Below are 19,972 nucleotides of genomic sequence, written 5' to 3'. Positions count from 1 at the left end.
ATTTTCACTTCGTTTTGAATTTGGATCCCAAAAACTTGAAAAATCTCAAATTTTATGTCTAAAATGCGTGTTTTTCTGTTTTTTTCCCTATCAGCTAATTTTGATGTGATTTTGAGTTTTTCTTTCAAGCAAACTTCATCAGAGCAATGTCCCACTGATGCTCACTGTCATTGATCACTTCTTTTTTCTTGCAAAAATGTTCTCTGGGGGACATGGATCGCGATCCATGTTCCTTCACAAAATTTGGCAAGACTTATGGTTGTTTTGCCAAAATATAGTTTTCAACAATTTTTGCCTTTATCTTTTAGCCCAAAGTTGATGGTGGTAGTTTCTACTTATCCTACTCGTAAGTACTAAAATGAAACATGAAACAAAAACAAATATAACGGTACAAAATAAAATCAAAACGAAAAACGATTCAACACTTTGCAAGCATAAAGAAAATCAAAGGATGAAATGCTTTTGGATAACTCACTCACAACCCTCTTTACCTCTCGAGAATAGGTCTAGCAAATCCTCGACTCGTAGACTCTACCAAGCACTAAAACCCACATCTAGCTGCTTCACTGATAAGGTGTAAATGGAATGGAAAGAAAAATCTTTGAAAATTAACGCTCTAAATATGCACTAGGTCACTCACCATCTAAGGATCATTCCCTAGGAATGGCACCAATGTTAGCGGGTAACCGTGACGGATGTCTGTAGCATAGCTATTTGACACTAACATAATGTCAATACTCTAGGAACTGACTTGGTTGGGGCACAGAGAATCTTTGAGGTTTTCAATCTCAAGAAGTGAACCTAACATGCAAAGACACCAACTCAAGAAGCAAATCATTACTCAATCATAAGGGAAATCTGCCTATGTCCTTTCTCACCGCTCTAGGTCATTATGTCATAATAACCAATATCTAATTCTCCTAAATAAATTTCTCATGTTAAACTGATCATTTAATATGGGGAAGTGCCAGGGGAGAAAAAGTGTTAAGCTGGCAAACCGACCACAGTAGGGATACAAAGGAGGGAAAATAGGGATCCAAAGGGGGGGGCATCTGCAAAAGAGCAATGTCCAATAATGGAATTTAAAGACCCTATGGTTCATCCCATTAAGACTTCCAAAATGATAAGGTTCCAAATTTCAAAGATTGTGTCCAAAGGTCATTACTAGAGAAATTGTATGCTTTGTGTGTGTACCAAAAAAGTCTTCATGAATCCTACAAAGGAGGGGGCGAGACCTGGAAGTAGGGGATGAGAGAGAAACACACACACACACACACACACACACTCACAAGCTCCTTTACACAAAGGGAATGAGGGACACATGTCAGCTCCCTAGCCTAGATGCCCACAAGCTGTACTCAAATCCTATTGGATGGCCATGGAGGTGGACCAATGAGAATTAGGCTAGAGTAAATCTAGTTTAATTAATTAAAAAACAATTAATAAAAGAACCAATAAGAATTAAGCTCTCTAGAAGACTATTGGACAATCTCCCAAGGGGTCCAATGAGCATTCAGCAGCCCAATGGCTTGCCCGATTCTTATTGGCCAGGAGACAAAGGGGTCCAATGAGAGTTTAGTTGCATTAATTAATTACCTAAAGCTCTCACAAAAGGGGAAAGGGGAACACATGTCAGAAGGCTATCACTTATGCTACTTAACTTTCATTGGCTAAGCTGGGAGAGGTCCAATGAGGTGCTGGCAAGAGCAAATAGCAAGAGGGGTCGACCAAGAGAGAGAGGGGACTGAATTTTACAAGGCATTATTGCATACACACTCACACTAACTCATGTGTGAAACAAGAAGACTCTCTCTCTCTCTCTCTCTCTCTCTCTCTCTCTCTCTCTCTCTCTCTCTCTCTCTCTCCTTCTCAAGCTTTAATTAAAATCTTATCACCTACTCCAAGCTTGTGAGAAGGTGTTGGGATTAAAGCCCAAGTGGCCTCTTATACGGATATGGCCGGTCGCCCGCCTAACTCACTTATCACTAACTCTTTGTATATACTCACTTATACTTTTGTGGATAATAAGGTTTTGGGAGATAACCCTTCAAATAGAATTCTCTGCGTACTGTATAAGGTCTTTGTGCATCTCTGTGTGTGAGAGAGTCGATCCACGCTTCGCTCCGCGACTTCAATTGGTATCAGAGCTTGGTTTAGTGCGTATTTGCGTAATCGCGCGCGTGCGCACTTTTCCGGCAGATTCTGGATCGGAAGCTTCAAATTTCACACTCAGCGTTCCGGGAGCTAGTTCTGGGCAGTTTGCTGAGCCATCTGTGAGGGTCGTGTGTGAGGTTTTTTGAAGCCGAACACTAGGGGCTGGGTTACCCAGTGTGAGGTGGATTAGGTTGCTGGAGTTCCCCTCTACACGCATCCTCTTCGGCGACTTTTATCCCATAGGATGTATGACTTTGTGTAGACACTGGATTGCATCTTATGCGTCAGGCTGTTGAGGCATTGTTCAGGGTTCAGTCTTGAGACAGATACAGGTTCTGTCATCGCCTAGACAGAAGACAGTGCATGCTTACAGGATAACATATTACAGATATTTTCATATTTGTCACTGGTCAACTATTTATGATTGTTTTTGAGCTATCTTTTGGTTCTCAGAGCTCAGTTTACAGGGGAGACTCTGTCAAAATTTTTCCAAAATACTGACAGTTCCTGAGGAAAGGTGTTCAGCTTGTTGTTTGCAGCTTGTTTACTGTTTACTGTGTACAGAGGCCACTTTACAGGGGAAACTCTACCGGATTTTTCCGAGGAGTAAACAATTTGGCAGATATGGCATCTTCTCAAAGTGAGACTCTTTACAACATAACGAAGCTGGATGGCACAAACTTTCCATTCTGGAAGAAGCAGATTTGGCAGGTTTTGGTGCAGAAAAAACAAGTGAAGCCACTGAAGCTCAAAGGGGAGAGACCAGAAGGTATGGCTAACGATGAGTGGGAAGAGCTTAACGAGTTAGCTTGTTCCACAATCATGCTGACTGCAATCGACTTAAACTTTAAACTGCCATAACTTCTTCACCTTGGCTCCAACCGACGAGCCGTAAAGACAGGCCAGTAGAGCACATCAAGCACTACAGTTTTAGATCATAATATCCCATCTGTGTTCATTTCAAGCATAATCATTTTTGGCATCATTAAGGCATCTGTTGGCCCTTTTAAGCCGCATCTGGCATATATTAATCATTAAACTGGACCTGTTAACAAGCCCTGATCACTGACCATTAAATGTGTAGGCTTCAAAGAAGCTTAGCTTGCATTTCTCTGCTCTTTTTCTCATCATGGCAGCGGAGCTGCACGACAGCGGCGGGACTAGTCATCGTGTGGAAACAGGTACCGCAATTGAAAAGAGATGAAGCGTTTGGAAATGTGGTCGACAAGCACATTTCATTGGGCTGGGTGGATTCTCATAGAGCTCCATACGATGGCAAACTTCCACGCTTGCCTCTATATTGACTTCTTTCAAACCCCGCCATCCGTACGCATGATGACCATGTGGCCGATTTGGAACTCTCCATTGCAAACAAAAGCTACCAACCAACCATGGCAAGATTTATTGTTAGTGAACGGATTCCTGGGGAGGATCACAAACAATTTTCTCGTCGTGGTCACGCTTCGAGGAATCTTGCAATGTCATATGATTTGAATGAGGAGCTTTGTCAAATCCCGGAGCTTAGTCACATGGACGAGAGGTACTTTGTGGTTAGGGATGGTAATCACAGATTGGAGGCATGGATGCGGTGGATGAACGAGAATGACATCCCAATTGAGAAGGCACCAAAGGTGGACTGCGTTCTAGTTGATTTTCAACCCATGAGATAGCGGAGTTTCTATTGTTTTTGGGAATGATCAATAGGTAAGCCCAACTTTTTTTGTGTGAATGTAAATGCATCTTATTTTTTAACTATGTAAATTACAATCGAGTGTTAAACAGGGCCACGAGGGTTTCAGTGCCTCACACAACTGCTCATGATATTTTCATGATGAGAAAGCTAGGGTTGGCGGACCCTACTTCACTTTTGCAAAAATTCTCCGAAAGAGCGCGTTTGGCAGCAGAAAGGGCTTTGAATTTTAGAGGTCCAAACAAGTCAAAGTGACTAAAATTGCCAATGGCTGTCCTTGCGCAACTCATTTGGAAGGTATGCTTTAAACCAATGCTAAATGAGAATATGTTTTGATTGTGAAATTTTATTATGTGTATTTTGATTGAGTCCTTGGCAAATGATAGGAAGAGTTTGATCATAAATTTAATAGTAAAACGGAAGGGCTGCCATCAAAAGGGAGTTTTGACTACGAGTTGGCACCTGACGCATACGAGGAAAGCATCAATCTAGCGCTATGTCAAACGGAGCAATATTTTACACGCAAAGGGCTTGAGATAGCCACCATTGCAAATCCAGAGAATGGCAATGATTTTTTCTAGAAATGTATATCATTTATAGGTTGGGGCGAGAAGACCACAAAAATGACACCCTCGAGAGTGGCAGAGGTTGCACGTGCACACATTGGCCCGAAAGAGTAAGTAAATGTCATTTAAATCATTCGATATATTTCTCTTTTTATTATGTAGCAATGAAAAATAAGTCTCGCTTTTCCTTTGCTAGGAAGTGCGGCTTGCTTGATTTGCTCCAAGGCGATGATGCATCCTTGAAGGAGAATGGCATAGGGTTGGTGGAGAAGGCCTAGATCCAGTGGCTTTGATATCACGTGTATTGGTGGCAATTGGAAAGGTTAGATTTAGTGATTATGTGCACCAGCTAGCAATTTGTTGATAATCTAACTTGTGACTTATTATTTGCTACAGGAGAGTGCTTGAGATGGTCAAGAAAATGGAGGCCGAGAATCATGATGTTGCTATCCAACACGAGAAGGCTGAAGGTAGGCATGGTTTCACACTTGCTCACATATCACTGGCATACAGACGCAAGCACTTTGACAAGGCCTTCAAGAAGTGGAGTGCTCGGATCAAGTCCACACAGGATCTCGGTGAGCAACCCCACTTTGCTTGCACGGCACGACGCTTGTTGTATAGGTTTCTGGGCACCAACCTATCGGAGGATGACGTGCAAATATTGCATGAAGGGGGGTATCAAGTGGAGCTCAACAAAGAAGTAATATCTAATGTAACGTTGTTTGCTCTTGCACAAAATATGACCAACTCTCCTTTCAAGTCAAAAGATACATCTACTCCTGAAGGCAGTGCAAGACCACATTGCGAGATGGTGTGCTTGTACGATATCGGACTTCCATTTTTGAGGATGCTGCTCGCAAGATCAGTTTAGCACTAGCCCTGAGAGCGAAGATCGTAGAAGAGATATGTGCAGCAGATGGTGTTAATGAGGTCTTCAAAGTAGAGACCAAAAGTGAAGATGGTCATGTCGGGATGTACAAAGTTTGTATTTGCAACCAGCCATCATGCACATGTTCAGACTTCATGGAAAGGGTGTCAAAGCAAAAACTATATCTTGCATGTAAACATTTGTATTTTATTTATCTGCGTGTGCTAGGGTTAAGCCAAAATGAGAATATGTTTATCCATCAACCAATCCTGGCAGATGCTGATATCTTCAGGGCTCCGAGCCGAAGCCGAACCTATCCAGGCATGGATGCATAGCATTTGTCAATTCTCACTTTTTCTTAGTATGCTTCACAAAATGGACAATTGTACTAGTTTCTAATTTTATCTTATGATGGCCACATTTTGGACATTCATTTGCAGTTTTTTTTCAAATTTGAGAACTGGTTGTTTATGTGTCAAATCGTGTATAAAGTAATATAATATTTTCACAATGGCTATAAATTGCATAGCTTGAATTATTTTTGTGAAAGCGTCCAGTAGCTTCCGTAGCACACCTCTCTTACTTTTCACGATGTCCGACGATCTTGAGAATAAAATCAAGTCTGGGATGCCATGGAAGCCATTCCCAACGGAGAGGCGTTGTATGGAGCCGACTGGTTTAGGGAGGCTCTAAAGGCAACAATCAATGTGTATCGCCTCTATCAATGTTGCAAGGAACTCAATATGCGGAGCTTACTCAGCTTGAACGAGAAGGGACAATTTGCTTTCTCTTGCTGGAAGAAGATTGGGCTCATCACAGAGGAGGATGAGGAGGAAATGACGCAACAGCTAGGAAACGTGGTGAATCTTCTTTTGCCACTCAAAGGCAGCACATCTACTCCTAAAACCGGGCCTTCCAGAAAATGACCGCTTCTTGCCTATGTAATGCAAGTGCAATAAAATGTAACTTTCTATTATTAATGGGTGTTCTTGTTTTAAGTACCCTTGTCTCTGTTGTTTTTGAAACAATTTTTTTAGCTCGTATATCTTTGTCTATGTCTCAACCTCCCTAATACCTCTCTCTCTCTCTCTCTCTCTCTCTCTCTCTCTCTCTCTCTCTCTCTCTCTCTCAGAGATAGAGATATGAAAAGGACGAAAGAGTCCACAAGGAGGAAGAGAGAACCTTTTTAGGAATCTGCTCACATGATTCCTAAAAAGTGCTCACCAAAAATTGCTCGCCTGGAAATATCCCCCGCAAATGGGTAACACCATACCCATTGTACATACACAAGCTTTCAATAAGTGAATAAAGAGCTCTATTTCCGTGTACATGATTATTGTTAAAGAATCTCAAAATGAACCTAATGCTTTAGCAAAAAAAATATAAACAATCACAAGGAATTAGAGTTATTCAATTTTCTCAAGGGGTTTCACAATGTCTTTATTGACGACATCCCTTGTGAGCTACCTCCTAAACGAGGCAATGATGACCATGCAATCGAACTTCTTCCAGGAATTTCACCGCCTCATAAACCTCCTTATAGAGTTTCTCAAGCTCAACAAGAGGAGATTATGCGGCGAGTGCATGAGTTAGTTGAGAAGGGCATGGTTAGGCCTAGCTCATCTCAAATTTTTCTCACCTGTGCTATTACTGCAAAAGAAAGATGGCACATATCGTATGTGTGTCGATTATAGAGCATTAAATAGGATCACTATCAAAAATAGGTTTCCCGTTCCACGGGTAGAAGACCTATTTGATAAGCTACAAGGGTCCACCTACTTTAGTAGGATTGACGTAAAAAGTGGCTATCATCAAATAAGGATAGTTGATCAAGACATTGTAAAGACCACATTTCACACTACGTTTGGTCTTTTCGAATACATAGTCATGCCTTTTGGCTTGACCAATGCACCAGGCACATTCAACCGCTTGATTGAGAAGCTGTTCAAGCCTCACCGAACCTTTACTGGAGTGTTCTTTGATGATATCGTCATCTACTCTAATTCATTAGACGAACACAAGCAACACCTCCAGGTAATATTTCAAGTTCTAAGAGAGAATAAAATTTATTTTAATCGAAAGAAAGTGAATTTTTCTTGCAACAAATTCAATATTTAGGTCACATTATCTCTCAAGATGTCATCCAAATGGATCCATCAAAGTTAGAGGTAATAAAAGGATGGCCTAAACCAAGGAATCTTCATGAACTAAGAAGCTTTATAGGTATGTGAGCATACTATAGACGCTTCATAGAAAAGTTCTCACTAATAGCATGAACATTACATGACCTAACAAAGAAAAACTTTAGGTATACATGGTCTACCAAGGAGAACAATGCTTTTGAAAAGCTTATCTCTCAACCTGTGCTTACACTATCGGATCTCTCAAAGCCATTTGAGTTAATGTGACGCTTGTGGTGATTGCCTTGGAGTTGTTTTTCTCCAAGAAGGGCACGCCATAGCCTATGAAAGTCGAAGCCTCGACCCTGTTGAGCAAGCACTAGGCATATATGAAAAGGAACTCCTCGCAATCCTACATGCCTTAGACTCATGGAAGCACTACTTATTGGGGACTCCTTTCATCTGCGAACGGATCACCAAAGTCTTAAGTACTTCATGACACAGACCAAGCTCTTCGACAAACAAATGAGGTGGGAAAATGTTCTTTCGGAATTCATTTTCATATGTTGGCAAGCATAATCAAGTACCCGATGCACTCTCAAGACGGCCAAGAGTGAATGTGATTTCCATAGCAACTCACAATTATCTATCTTCTATGATAGATGAGTATGCTATTGATCCCGATTTTAAAGATGTGATTTTAGCCCTTGCACTAGGGAAGAAAGAGGAACCATTTACTTTACAAGATGGTTATCTTCTCTATGGCAATAGACTATGCATTACTAACTCACTACGTGAGAAAGTAATGTATGAATCTCATGCTCCTCCTTATGCGGTGCATAGAGGGATTCAGTCTACCCTAAAGGGGATTGAAACATATTTCTATTGGCCTACCATGAAAGCAAACATACAAGAGTATGTTTCTAAATGTGTGGTATGCCAAAAGACAAAGTTTGATAGAGGGAGGCAACTTGGATTGCTTCAACCTTTGCCAATCCCTAATTCACCATGGGAGAGCATATCTATGGATTTTATCTTTGGATTGCCTAAGTCTATCCATGGGAATACGGGAATATGGACGATAGCAGACAGGTTCTGTAAACAAACTCATTTTATACCTGTCAAAAAGACTATCAAATCCCATCAAATGGCAACCTCTTCATTTCACAAATCTTCAAGTACCATGGCTTGCCAAAGTCCATAGTGTCGGATAAAGATCCTAGAATGACCAGTAATTTCTGGAAGGGTCTCTTTGAGAATTTAGAGACAAGGCTAAACTTCTCTTCAGCTTATCACCCCCAAACGGATGGCCAAAGTGAAATAGCTAACCTAATAGTTCTTGATCTACTAAAAGCCTATGTAACGGAAGTAGATCAAAGGTCCCAATGGGAGAAGTACTTACCCTTAGTGGAGTATGCCTACACTAATACTATACATACTTCCACGACACAAGCACCTTTTGAGGTAATTGAGGGAAGATCAAAAAGTCCCGTGCTACTCAAAGTACATGGGAAGATCTTCGCTGCAGACGAATATAACCGAGACCTACAAGAATCTTTCCAAAAGATTAAGGATGCTCTCTCAATCTCACAGCAAAGGCAAAAGGTTGCTGCTGATAAGTAGGGAAGAGTCCAAGCCTTTAAAGAAAATGATTGGGTCTTACTTAAAATTCCCAAGGCTCGATTAAGGCATATGACGCGCAAGAATCCTACGGGAACCAAAAGTACTATGCTAAGTTAGCAAAAAGATACTATGGTCCCTTCCAGATTCTTAGGCCAATCAATGAGATGGCCTATCAACTCAAGTTTCCCAGCCATTGGCTCATACACAATGCTTTCCATGTGAGCCTACTAAAGCCTTACAAAGGAGAGCCACCTCAAGAACCAATTATTGAAGACCCACCGGAGATCGAGGACCAAGAAGAGGTGTTGCAGCCCGAGTCTATTCTCCAATATGAAGACAAGGTACTAAGAGGCAGTAAGACTATCCGACGATATCTTATTAAGTTTAAGAATTATCCTTTTGAAGATTCTAGATGGGTGCAAGGCATTCAATTAAAGGATAACCTAAACCTTGTCCATGCTTACAATGCTTCCCTAGAGTAAGAAAATGTACAAATGTTTAAAATAAACAAAGTTTTTTTCTTATAAGACTCTCTTTTTCTTTATTGTGCACAAAATTGAAGTAGTATGCATGCTTAGATCAAGTTTGCGGAGATGACGTCTCCCAAACACCAAGTAGAGCTTGTCACTCTACTATGGAAAATTGATAGGATAATGTGCAGACATGCTTGTGGCAGCTTAGGCTCTCAAGTGCCAAATGGACTAGTCATCCATTCTAGAACGATGTCGTAGGGTAACATAGGGATCCTCTACCCGCTAGAAAAAGGACTAATGAATATGCTTTATCTTCTCTACCCCATAGTCGAGGACGACTATGATTTCAAGAGAGAGGTAATTTCATAATAACTAATATTTAATTCTCCTAGATGATTTTCTCATGTTAAATTGATCATTTAATATGGGGAAGTGCCAGGGGAAAAAAAGCTAGAATATTGGTTAAGCTGGCAGACCGCCGGCCATAGTAGGGATCCAAAGGAGAGAGAATAGGGATCCAAAGGGGGGGCCATCTGGAAAAGAGCAATGTGCAACAATGGGCTTTAAAGACGCTACGGGTCATCCCATTAGGACTTCCACAATGCTAAGGTTGTGTCCAAAGATCATCACTAGGGAAATTGGATGCTTTGCGTGTATACCAAAAAACTCTTCATTAATCCTACAAAGGAGGGGGCGAGCCCTGGAAGTAGGGGATGAGAGAGAAACACACACACACACACACACACACACACACACACACACACACACACACACACACACACACACACACACACTCACAAGCTCCTATCACAAAGGGAATGAGGGACACATGTCAGCTCCCTAGCCCAGATGCCCACAAGGTGTACTCCAATCCTATTGGATTGCCATGGAGGTGGACCAATGAGAATTAGGCTATAGTAAATCTAGTTTATTAATTTAAAAACACTTAATAAAAGAACCAATAATAATTAAGCTCTCTAGAAGACTATTGGACAGTCTCCCAAGGGGCCCAATGAGCATTCAACAACCCAATGGCTTGCTTGATTCCTATTGACCAGGAGACAAAGGGGTCCAATGAGAGTTTAGTTGCATTAATTAATTATCTAAAGCTCTCACAAAAGGGGAAAGGGGGACACATGTCAGAAGGCTATCACTTATGCTACTTAACTTTCATTGGCTAAGCTGGGAGAGGTCCAAGGAGGTGCTAGCAAGAGCAAATAGCAAGAGGGGTCGACCAAGAGAGAGGAGGGGCTGAATTTTACAAGGCATTATTGCATACACACTCACACTAACTTATGTGTGAAGCAAGAAGACTCTCTCTCTCTCTCTCTCTCTCTCTCTCTCTCTCTCTCTCTCTCCCCCCTTCTCAAGCTTTAATGGAAAGCTTATCACCTACTCCAAGCTTGTGAGAAGGGAGGCCTACACCAACAACTCTTGGCTTTATGATGCAAATCCAACCAAGAGCCAAGCTTCAACATGTGCTCATCTCCTCTACCATGCTAATTACTAAGCTAAACCATGCTAATATGAGTGATTACCATGCTAATATGAGTGATTATGTAAGGAGATGTACATCTTTCTTGTAAGACTACTCCTTCTTCCTCTCAATCTACTCTCATACCCTGCTAGCTCTCATCATCTTCGAAGGTGTGTGAGGTCTTGGGTCTGAGACCGTGAGGGAATTGATGTTGTGTTTAATAAGTGTTTTGCTTAGTGCTTGAAGTTTTCATCTTCATTGCACTAGCTAGTATTGAAGGAACACAAGGAATTGTATTGTAAAATGTCTCTCTTGATGGGAGAAACCATAATACAAAGCCTTTTGGAGGGGGGACCGGCTCCATGTAAATCCGGTCCTCAACTGTTGTCAATAGCTTAATTTCTCTCTCTTTTGAAGTATTGTTCATGCTATCTAACTAGGTGTTATACTTTTTGTTGCTCTCTCCACCCAAGCACTCTTGTTATTTTCATTAGGAATCTATTCTAATGAAATGCTCACTATGTTCATGCTATTTTCCGCTACACACAAGTTACTAGGCCATTAAATGTTACACATCACGTCATTTTGGCACTCGAATGGACTCGAAATGCAACGAAACTTTAGGAGGTCTAGGACACATAGGGGCACTACCCTACCAAGTTTGGTCGCAATCCAATAAGGTACTAAAATCACGATCCATCATGAAAAAGGTCTTGAAAAGTTCAACAGAACATACCAAAAATGTCTCCCTATGGTATAAGAACACTCTCCCACGGTCAAAACGCCAAAAAACAGTGATTTAAGCACTCAAATCTGATTATTAGACTTACTAACGCGTAGTCGCGAATCTCAACAAAACTGACAATGCTTAGACTTGAATGAAAGAGCAAAGAGAGAGGAACACAATGCAAGTTTCAAAATTGAAAAGAGACTGCCCAATCATTAGAAAAGTTGATTACAAGTTGGAGCAGCTTAGTAGCTTGGGCGTACGTTTTGTAGAGCTTCCTCTTATTCAAAAGATAAGCCTTCTTTCACATTAAAGTTATTGATTTTTATCCTACGACTTTCTAAATGGCTAGTGGCCAATTCACATGGACCTTTACAAATGTCATGACAACATTACAACTCAGGGAATCGACCTACTACTCTGGAATCAAGATTTACACAGAGTATTACTACACTCACTTGAGAAAATAATAGAGTACAAATGTGATGTCCGGCTACGTGTCTGGTCAGGTGGGCGCTCGTTCGGTTAATCCGCTAACAAAGTATAATGATGTATGAATATGAGTGTGAGGGAGAATGTGTGACGACATATGGGTGTTCTCTGAGAGAGAGAAGGAGAAGAAGAAGAAGAGTATTTTAACGTCATAGGAAAGTATCCCAAGAGACCTTAAAGATCTATCCGACGAAGAGAGAGAGAGAGAGAGAGAGAGAGAGAGAGAGAGAGAGAGAGAGAGATGAACTGAAATGTTAAGTTAACGTCTCTAAAGGCTAAAATGACCTATGAGACGCTATGTATAATGGCCGGTTTGGAGGACCTCCGACCTTGCGACTTCCTGTTCGTGTCTCTCTCTCTCTCTCTCTTACGCTCTCTCTCTCGTCGAAGTGGGACAAACTATCCAATACTTAGAATATGGTTACATGGTATCCACTTTGTCCAAATTCATGCACCAATTAGCATGGATGAAGAAGCTCTAAATCCAAATATTAGCATTTATGTTTGCATTTGATAAATTTTTACATTATAAAAAAAGTGGCATGAATGAATATGAAATTATGCGACAAATGCATTTTTTGTGAGCTATGACAAATCCAAGTCTTATAAAAACCATATAGGCTATGTCATGGTAAGAGCGAGCGAGATCCGTCGAAGGCAAGTCATGCGAGCTAGTATATAATATGTGTGTGTGTGTGTGTGTGTGAGAGAGAGAGAGAGAGAGAGAGAGAGAGAGAGTGTATATATATTTCACCTTAGAGAAGGAGAAGTTTTAACGTCGTAGGAATGATCCCTAGAGATTCTTCGTCACAAGCAGGGCAAGGTACGGGTGGGATCTTCGAGATGCATTTCTTCTGCAGAAGGGGTTCCAAACGGGCTGGATGTTTGCATAAGAGCGAGCTCTTCATTTTGCGACATAGCCTTTTTACCACGTCGCTTGCAGGTAAGTTCATTTCTTCTCTCTGTCCCTCTGTGTGTGTGTGTGTGTGTGTGAGAGAGAGAGAGAGAGAGAGAGAGAGAGAGAGAGAGAGAGAGATGGATATGCACGACATGTTATATGTATGACTGCAGAATCATTGCTTGTCCACATACGCACAAGGATTGGTGTATATGGATGATGTTAACATACCTCTGATGAAGTTGTTTTTGCTGGTTCCATTCAGAAGTTCGGTTGTAGCGCAAGACTTGTGCTGTCTGCTAAGCATGTACATGGTTTGAAAGTTCTACACTGTGTGCGCGTGCACGTGTGCGACATAGATTATTGTACCGTAGATTTGGTCTTTGACACTTTGACTTCATTTTGTAGGCATGGCAGGCACAGCCGAGCAGTTTGTGGATGCAGATGATATGATTTCTAGCCCATATAATGATGCCTTGCATCCAAGCAGCTTGGACAGCCCTGTTTATTGGTGTCGTACATGTAACATTCATGTGGTACCAAGGGGAGGGAGAGTGATAGCTTGCCCTGAATGTGAAGGTGAAAATATTCTCCCCCTAGGGAATTTGGGTTCATCACCAACTGCCCTTGGCTTGAGGTATCGAGGGCGGCAGAGGGTGGCTTCTGAGTTGGATCTATCGAGGCGAGTAGTTTTCTGGTTGAATTCGAAGAAAGCCTTCGTTTATTTGTTCAAATAGCTCTTGCTTGTTGTCGACGCAAAATTTTGTGTTAATGCTGCTTGTGTCGGTGTCAGTTTGCCATCAATGAGGTCCGACTTTCTCATGCCCACAATTGGCTGATGACAGGCTAGGAGAAGGAAACGACAACAATTGGCATTTAAGCCGCCCGTCATTGTCAGATGTGCTAATGGGTCATAACGCTTCAAGATCAAATAATGCATTGATTATGCCCACAGCAAGGATACCCCTGTTTGGAACATCGGGTCATGATTGGGAAGATGTTTCTAATCAAAGGTCATTATTAAGCAACGATGGCCATGAGCAGGACAGGCGACTTGGTTATCAGACTTCAGTAGAGGGCAGAAACAGCCCGTTTCTTATTAGGCCATGGGGTGCCCACAGTCTGCCGATCCATACAAGGATTCCACCGGAGCCTACTTGGCAACAGTTTATGCAGGAGATGCTTCAATCCATCCTAAGAAGAGGGGACCGTGCAATCTCTGTCCAGACATATGACCATGTCTCAGATCCAGGGGATTATATGGATGATTCTCGCGGCTTTGATCGCTTGTTATCTGAGCTGGCAGATAATGACAATGACAATCATGGCCCTCCGCCTGCTGCGAAATCTGCAGTCCGGAAGCTGCGCTTCATTGCCATCGAGCAACAACATATTGATGATGATTCGGCAACATGTCCTGTCTGCAAAGATCGCATGGAGTTGGGTGAAATGGCCAAAGAGCTCCCATGCCAACATCTTTATCATGAGTCCTGCATCTTGCCTTGGTTAGATTTCCGCAATAGCTGCCCTGTTTGTCGGTTTGAGCTGCCAACTGATGATCCCGACTACGAGGCCCGCAAGCATGCGGTCACAAGCAATACTCGAAGCATGATTGGGCAAGAAAGGCATGAGGCTAATGATACTGGTTTGCAAGTGGATGGGGCCGATGAGAACATGAGGTTTTATCCCAATCTTGGAGTGGAAGAAATTCAAGAAGAGTTTGAGGCACATCCAGTTGAGCAAAGTCGACGCTACGAGGGCTGGAGACGTGGTTGGCTCTGGCTTGCAGCAAGGCCTTTGCTTAGTCTTGTGGGAATTGTCCTGGCTTTTACCTTGGGACATCGGCTCATTGTGGGCCAAGAGTCCACTGGCAACCAACTTGTGGCGGAGTTCTCGAGTAATCCAGCACCCGACATAGTGGGAGATGATTTTTACAACTGTCCATAAACAAGCACCCCCTCAGTCAGACATGGAGGAAGCTGGGGAAAAAAATGTTGTGTTAATGAGAAAACTGAATGTGTGATTTTTAGCTCTTGATGGTTCCTTTTATCTCAGAATATATATATAAATATACATATATATATGTACACATCTATGCCTATATCTATATTTCTTAAATGGCTTCAAAAGAAATAAAGTCAACAAGAAAAGAAGACTAGGGAAAGGTTAAAAAAGTACGCAAAATAAAGAAACACACTCAATTTACTTTTGCATTTTAGATGTTTTGAAAGGTTTTCTGTAATCTTGAAATTGTATGGGCCTTAGTGCTTTCAAATTTATTTGGCTTAGAGCATAAAGTTTATAGGCATTCTCTCTCTCTCTCTCTCTCTCTCTCTCTCTCTCTCTCTCTCTATGAGGATGTGGTCTTGGTCTTTGCAAGGATTGAGCATGTGGATGTGGTAATCAGTCTGATTTGGGATCTTGTATGAGTGACATACTAATGCCTTATAGCGTAATTTCCTTTGCCAAGAAAGATCATGGATTCTTTTTCAAGACCTACGGGTTGTGGGTTCAAATCCCCCATTGTTTCACACTCTAGAGGGACACCTTGTGCTCACCCCGTGTTCACGTTGCTAGGCCTCTTCAAGTGCATCCTCCTCCCGGGTGGGTCACCCGGGGAGGAGGTTCCTAGTTGGTTGTTACGAGTTCTCTCCGTTGTTCCCAGCATGTGGTGCATCAATTAGGTGGCCATGGTGATGCCTACATGTGGCTCTTGCCCGACCATGTAACATGGCTAATATTTGAAAGGGATAAGCTTCCTCCCTCTGTGGACCCTCTAGTGTGTAGAAAAAAATAAAATTAAAAATTTGAATACATGGGCTTGTTTCTCTTGCTCTCATGCTGTGGTCTTGTGACATCAACCCGAACAGAAGGATAGACAATGCCATTGTGCTTAGCTCTTAGAGAGTGTTTGATGTGCTCCATATCTCTACAAAAAGTATGTTTCTGTCCAACAAACAGAAAGATGGGAGAGAGCAAAGTGCATGTGTTAAAGGAGAAAAGAGAGGTTTGTGTGCTTGTTGCTTGGTAAAACCCAAATCATTTTTAAATCCATGTATGTTTAAATTATGTGTAGAACAATTCATATGACAACCATTTTCATGCCATGGTATTTACAACGTCCTCTAGCTCAACCTCCACCTCCTTGCCACATGGCATGTAGTGCATTTCACCTGTGGGTTGTGCCATAAAGTCTCCCATAAGCAATCCCTCCATAGCCGCATGTAGTTTTTTTGTATGTGATGCCACTTGAGAGGGCTTCATATGATAATTGCCTCCTCTCCTTATGCCCATGCTTTCTCTTTATATGATGATTGCCTCCTCACCTCCACCACACCTCTCTCTCTCTCTCTCTCTCTCTCTCTCTCTCTCTCTCTCTCTCTCTCTCTCTCTCTCGTTTGGAGGATAGGTCACACACTCGTTCGACTAAAAATCTTTAAATTTGAGCCAGCCCCAAATCCTTCTTGCAAAATTTGAGGTGGCCAATTTTAGGTTTGGATAAAGCGAACCTACCTTTTTGCGAGGCTTGAGTGGGAGTTGGGCTAGTGGGAGGGGTGGGGTGATAATATATGGGGAAACAAAGCTTTCAAATTGTAGGAATATTCCCAACAATGGGCCTCAAAGATCCATGCAACGAGACATGAACTTGAGACATGGTACTCAAAAGAGAGAAGCAGGTGGAACCTATTGCGCCAATACATAGCCTATATCTGTAGCCGTTGATAAGATACAAAGATTTGATACTTTCCCGTGGCCTAAAGGAGCTAGCTTGGTTAGTTGAGTCTTGGTTCTTCTGTGACCCGGGTCATGGGTTCAAAGGCGGCCAAGGGACCTTGTGCGTTCATAAGGACGTTGGTATCGATTCGCATGGGATGTGTGCGATTTACTAAAAGAACAAGTGATAAAATCACAAGGCCTGCCAGGCATGATAAAAATTTCTTTTTGACATCCAATTTTTCAAGCCCCCTTTCATATGCTTTGTGTAATGCAATCAACTTATATAATTGGCCATATATAACATTAACTTAAAGATATAAATACAAAAAATGACAGACAATTTTGAGATTGTTTTGATAGACAAAATAGCCCCTGACAAAAAAAGTAGGCGTCAATTTTAGGCATTGATCTGAGGGTAGATCCCACTTTAAAATCACTACATCTCTAAGCTTTAAAAAAAAAACATAAGCGTGCACATAGAATTGAATTAAAAAAGCACCCTTAAGCTCTACACCCTAAGCTTTAGATCCCTATGCTTTACACCCCACTTTAAAAACTCTACATTTTTAAGCTCTAGAACCCTTTTTACAAATTTAAAACGGTAGATCCCTAAGTTGTAAATCCCACTTTAAAAGCTTTAAAGTTCTAAGTCCTAAAACTCTAGCGTCTCGGGGTGACCCTCCCCCTACTTGTGGATCCATATAACATTTTTGCTTTCTTTAATTCAAAGTTTTACCTTCTAATAAAAAAGAAACTCTAGGTCCTCATTGGATCATCGGAGACCTTACTTTAAAAGTTCTACATCTTTAAGTTCTAACTTAGCTTTAAAATCTTTAAAAATAAAAATAAAAAATCTTTAAAGGTTAAAGCCCTAAATGATAAATTCCTTCCATAAAGTTTTAACTAACAAAAATGACAACTTTAATCTATTGCCTCAAGTTTCAAGGGGTGAACCAAATTCTCAAAATGAAAAGGTGGGTAACACAAATTTCAAAATGAAAAGGTGACTCTTAGGATTTGTGGAGCCTCTAAGGCTTTATCATTTAACATGTAAGGCTGTCAAAGTTTCATGTTTCCAAAGGCATTGGGCAACCCAAAATCTTTTCCTTGATATATGAGAGTTCATTTCATATTTCAAAACTCAAGACATGCCCATCATTAAATTTACACAATTCATTTCAATGAATACCCACTATCTTATTTCAACCAATCAACATTTTTGACATGTCAAAAAATGCTTAAAAATACAACTCAACCTTTTTTCTATTTTAGTCAGCAAAAAGGGAAGTGATCTCTATAACCTTTGCCCTTTGGGCAGGCCAAAAAGATACAAAGAGTTGATACTTTTCCGTAGGCTAAACTTTGTGCTTTACAAGGAAAGGGTTTGGGCCTTGGTTGAAGATGGGACGTGGTTTTTGTTCTATCCTTGGGTTGCCTTCTCGTTCATCTTGGTGTGCTTCATCTCATTCATCATGGTAGTCACCTCTGCTATTTGGCTGTTGGCACATCTCGTGATGCCTTGATTACAAAAGGCCATCCCTCTTGTTGTTTTGGGGGCTGTAAGCTCACGCTGGCGCCAGCTCTGGCCACCGTCGTTGAGGGCTTTGCTACGTCATTGGGCTACTTCCTCTGTCTACGTGCTTGGAGTAGGCCTGCGCTACACATCTCAAGAGTTCACCTGCGATTTTGAGGGTACAATCGGTTGTTTCACTGTCTGCAAGAGCCTCGCTTGGAAAAAAGGCTCCTGAGATGTAGGTGACAAAGCCAATGGGCATAGCTTGGCTGCTTTGGTGTTGTGGCTATTATGACTTACCTCAACATCATGAGCTTCTCTGAGGGAGGCACGACATACCTAGCTAGGTATGCAGTGTCTCCCGAGCAGAAGCTAATGATGTTATGCATTGTATGAAAAACATTGAAAAAGGCTCTCTTTTCCTACACGAGAAAAGTTCTAAATCTTCTTGTGTGTGTTCAAGCGGGATGTCTAGACGAGGCAATGGTGGAGGCGGTGCATGAAGACAAAAATTGGGTGATTTAGAAATCTCTTTCTGAGTAGTCACCTGGGCATGAGGAGTCTTTCCCAAAGTGCATACTCTGCCCGAGTTGTTATTATCATATATAGTCCACACTCTAGACAGTGGAAGCGTGCATTGCGTATGTTTACCTGCCATTAATACCCCGCCAACACCACTAACTGCCACATATAATGGAATGTCACAGCCGCAGACATAGGCTTTGCATTGTGCCAATACATAGCTCTATGTATTTGCATGCCTATTGTGTGATGTCGATGTCAAGGTGGTGGTTGTAATGCTGCATAAAACTTGTGCAGCTTCACATTTTCAAATTGTTCCTTCATCGTTGAGACACGATGAGGTGTGACTTGGTATCAAGCAAAATATGAGTGGAGATTTATATACTTTGCTTGATAATTTTGAAGGGTGTTGGATAGAATTGTCAACGGCTATGCAATTGGTCAATGAGGAGTACTTCAATTAAGCAAATTTACGGCATGTTTGCATCCAAGAAAGGTGGTATCCGAGAGTGTAGAGAATTGCAATGATGTTGTGATGATTGCTTGGACAAAGAACTTCAAGATGAAGAAGTAGATAGAGCAGGGTGCATTAGGGTAAATGAAGAAGAAGATAGAGCAAGATGCATTAGGGTACGATGTGGTGGCCTCCACACAACCACAAAATATACTTGACAAAGCCAAAGCAGAGAATCAAGCTAATAGAGGTATGGTAGTCATTCCACAATAATGTGTACATATTGTATAGGATTTTTTTGAACAAATGGAGGAATTGAAGCTGAGTGTTATGGATCGAGGGAAACTTAGGGTTGGAAGAGGCATAGCTACACCTTTCCTAGGGTTTCCTTTGAGGGTGGGCAATCTCATTGATGTTCTTCCTTTTGTTGATGCTCTTATAGAGAAGAAGATGCAAGTTCAAGCATACAATCATGGTGGGGCTCATGTATGTGTTATGACGGAATTTGTTACGAGGGAAATATGTGTGATCGAAGTGTTGCTAGATCAAATGTGCACATGAGGATGCTAATCATGCAAAGGCTAGGTGCTTGAGCGTACCTCAAAATGTGAAGGTAAAGTTATGAGAATTGAGTGTCTTGTTGACATTTTTGTGATGAAAGTAGGAGATATTTGG

General features: G+C 41.5%; 1 protein-coding gene across 1 annotated transcript; it reads left to right on the top strand.

Annotated features, from left to right (window-relative positions):
* The first annotated feature begins 12,964 nt into the window (after positions 1-12,964).
* LOC147437257 (uncharacterized) lies at positions 12,965-15,180 on the top strand. Its single transcript, XM_086486837.1, has 3 exons — positions 12,965-13,136; positions 13,500-13,773; positions 13,937-15,180. The coding sequence occupies exons 1-3, from the start codon at positions 12,980-12,982 to the stop codon at positions 15,036-15,038; spliced, it is 1,533 nt and encodes a 510-aa protein (XP_086342963.1). The 5' UTR covers positions 12,965-12,979; the 3' UTR covers positions 15,039-15,180.
* The last annotated feature ends 4,792 nt before the right edge of the window (positions 15,181-19,972 follow it).

Source organism: Adiantum capillus-veneris, chromosome 17, assembly GCF_014529385.1.
Source record: "Adiantum capillus-veneris isolate H3 chromosome 17, ASM1452938v2, whole genome shotgun sequence".
NCBI lineage: Eukaryota > Viridiplantae > Streptophyta > Polypodiopsida > Polypodiales > Pteridaceae > Adiantum > Adiantum capillus-veneris.
Note: the sequence above shows the minus strand (reverse complement) of the source record. Positions and strands in the feature narration are given on the sequence as shown.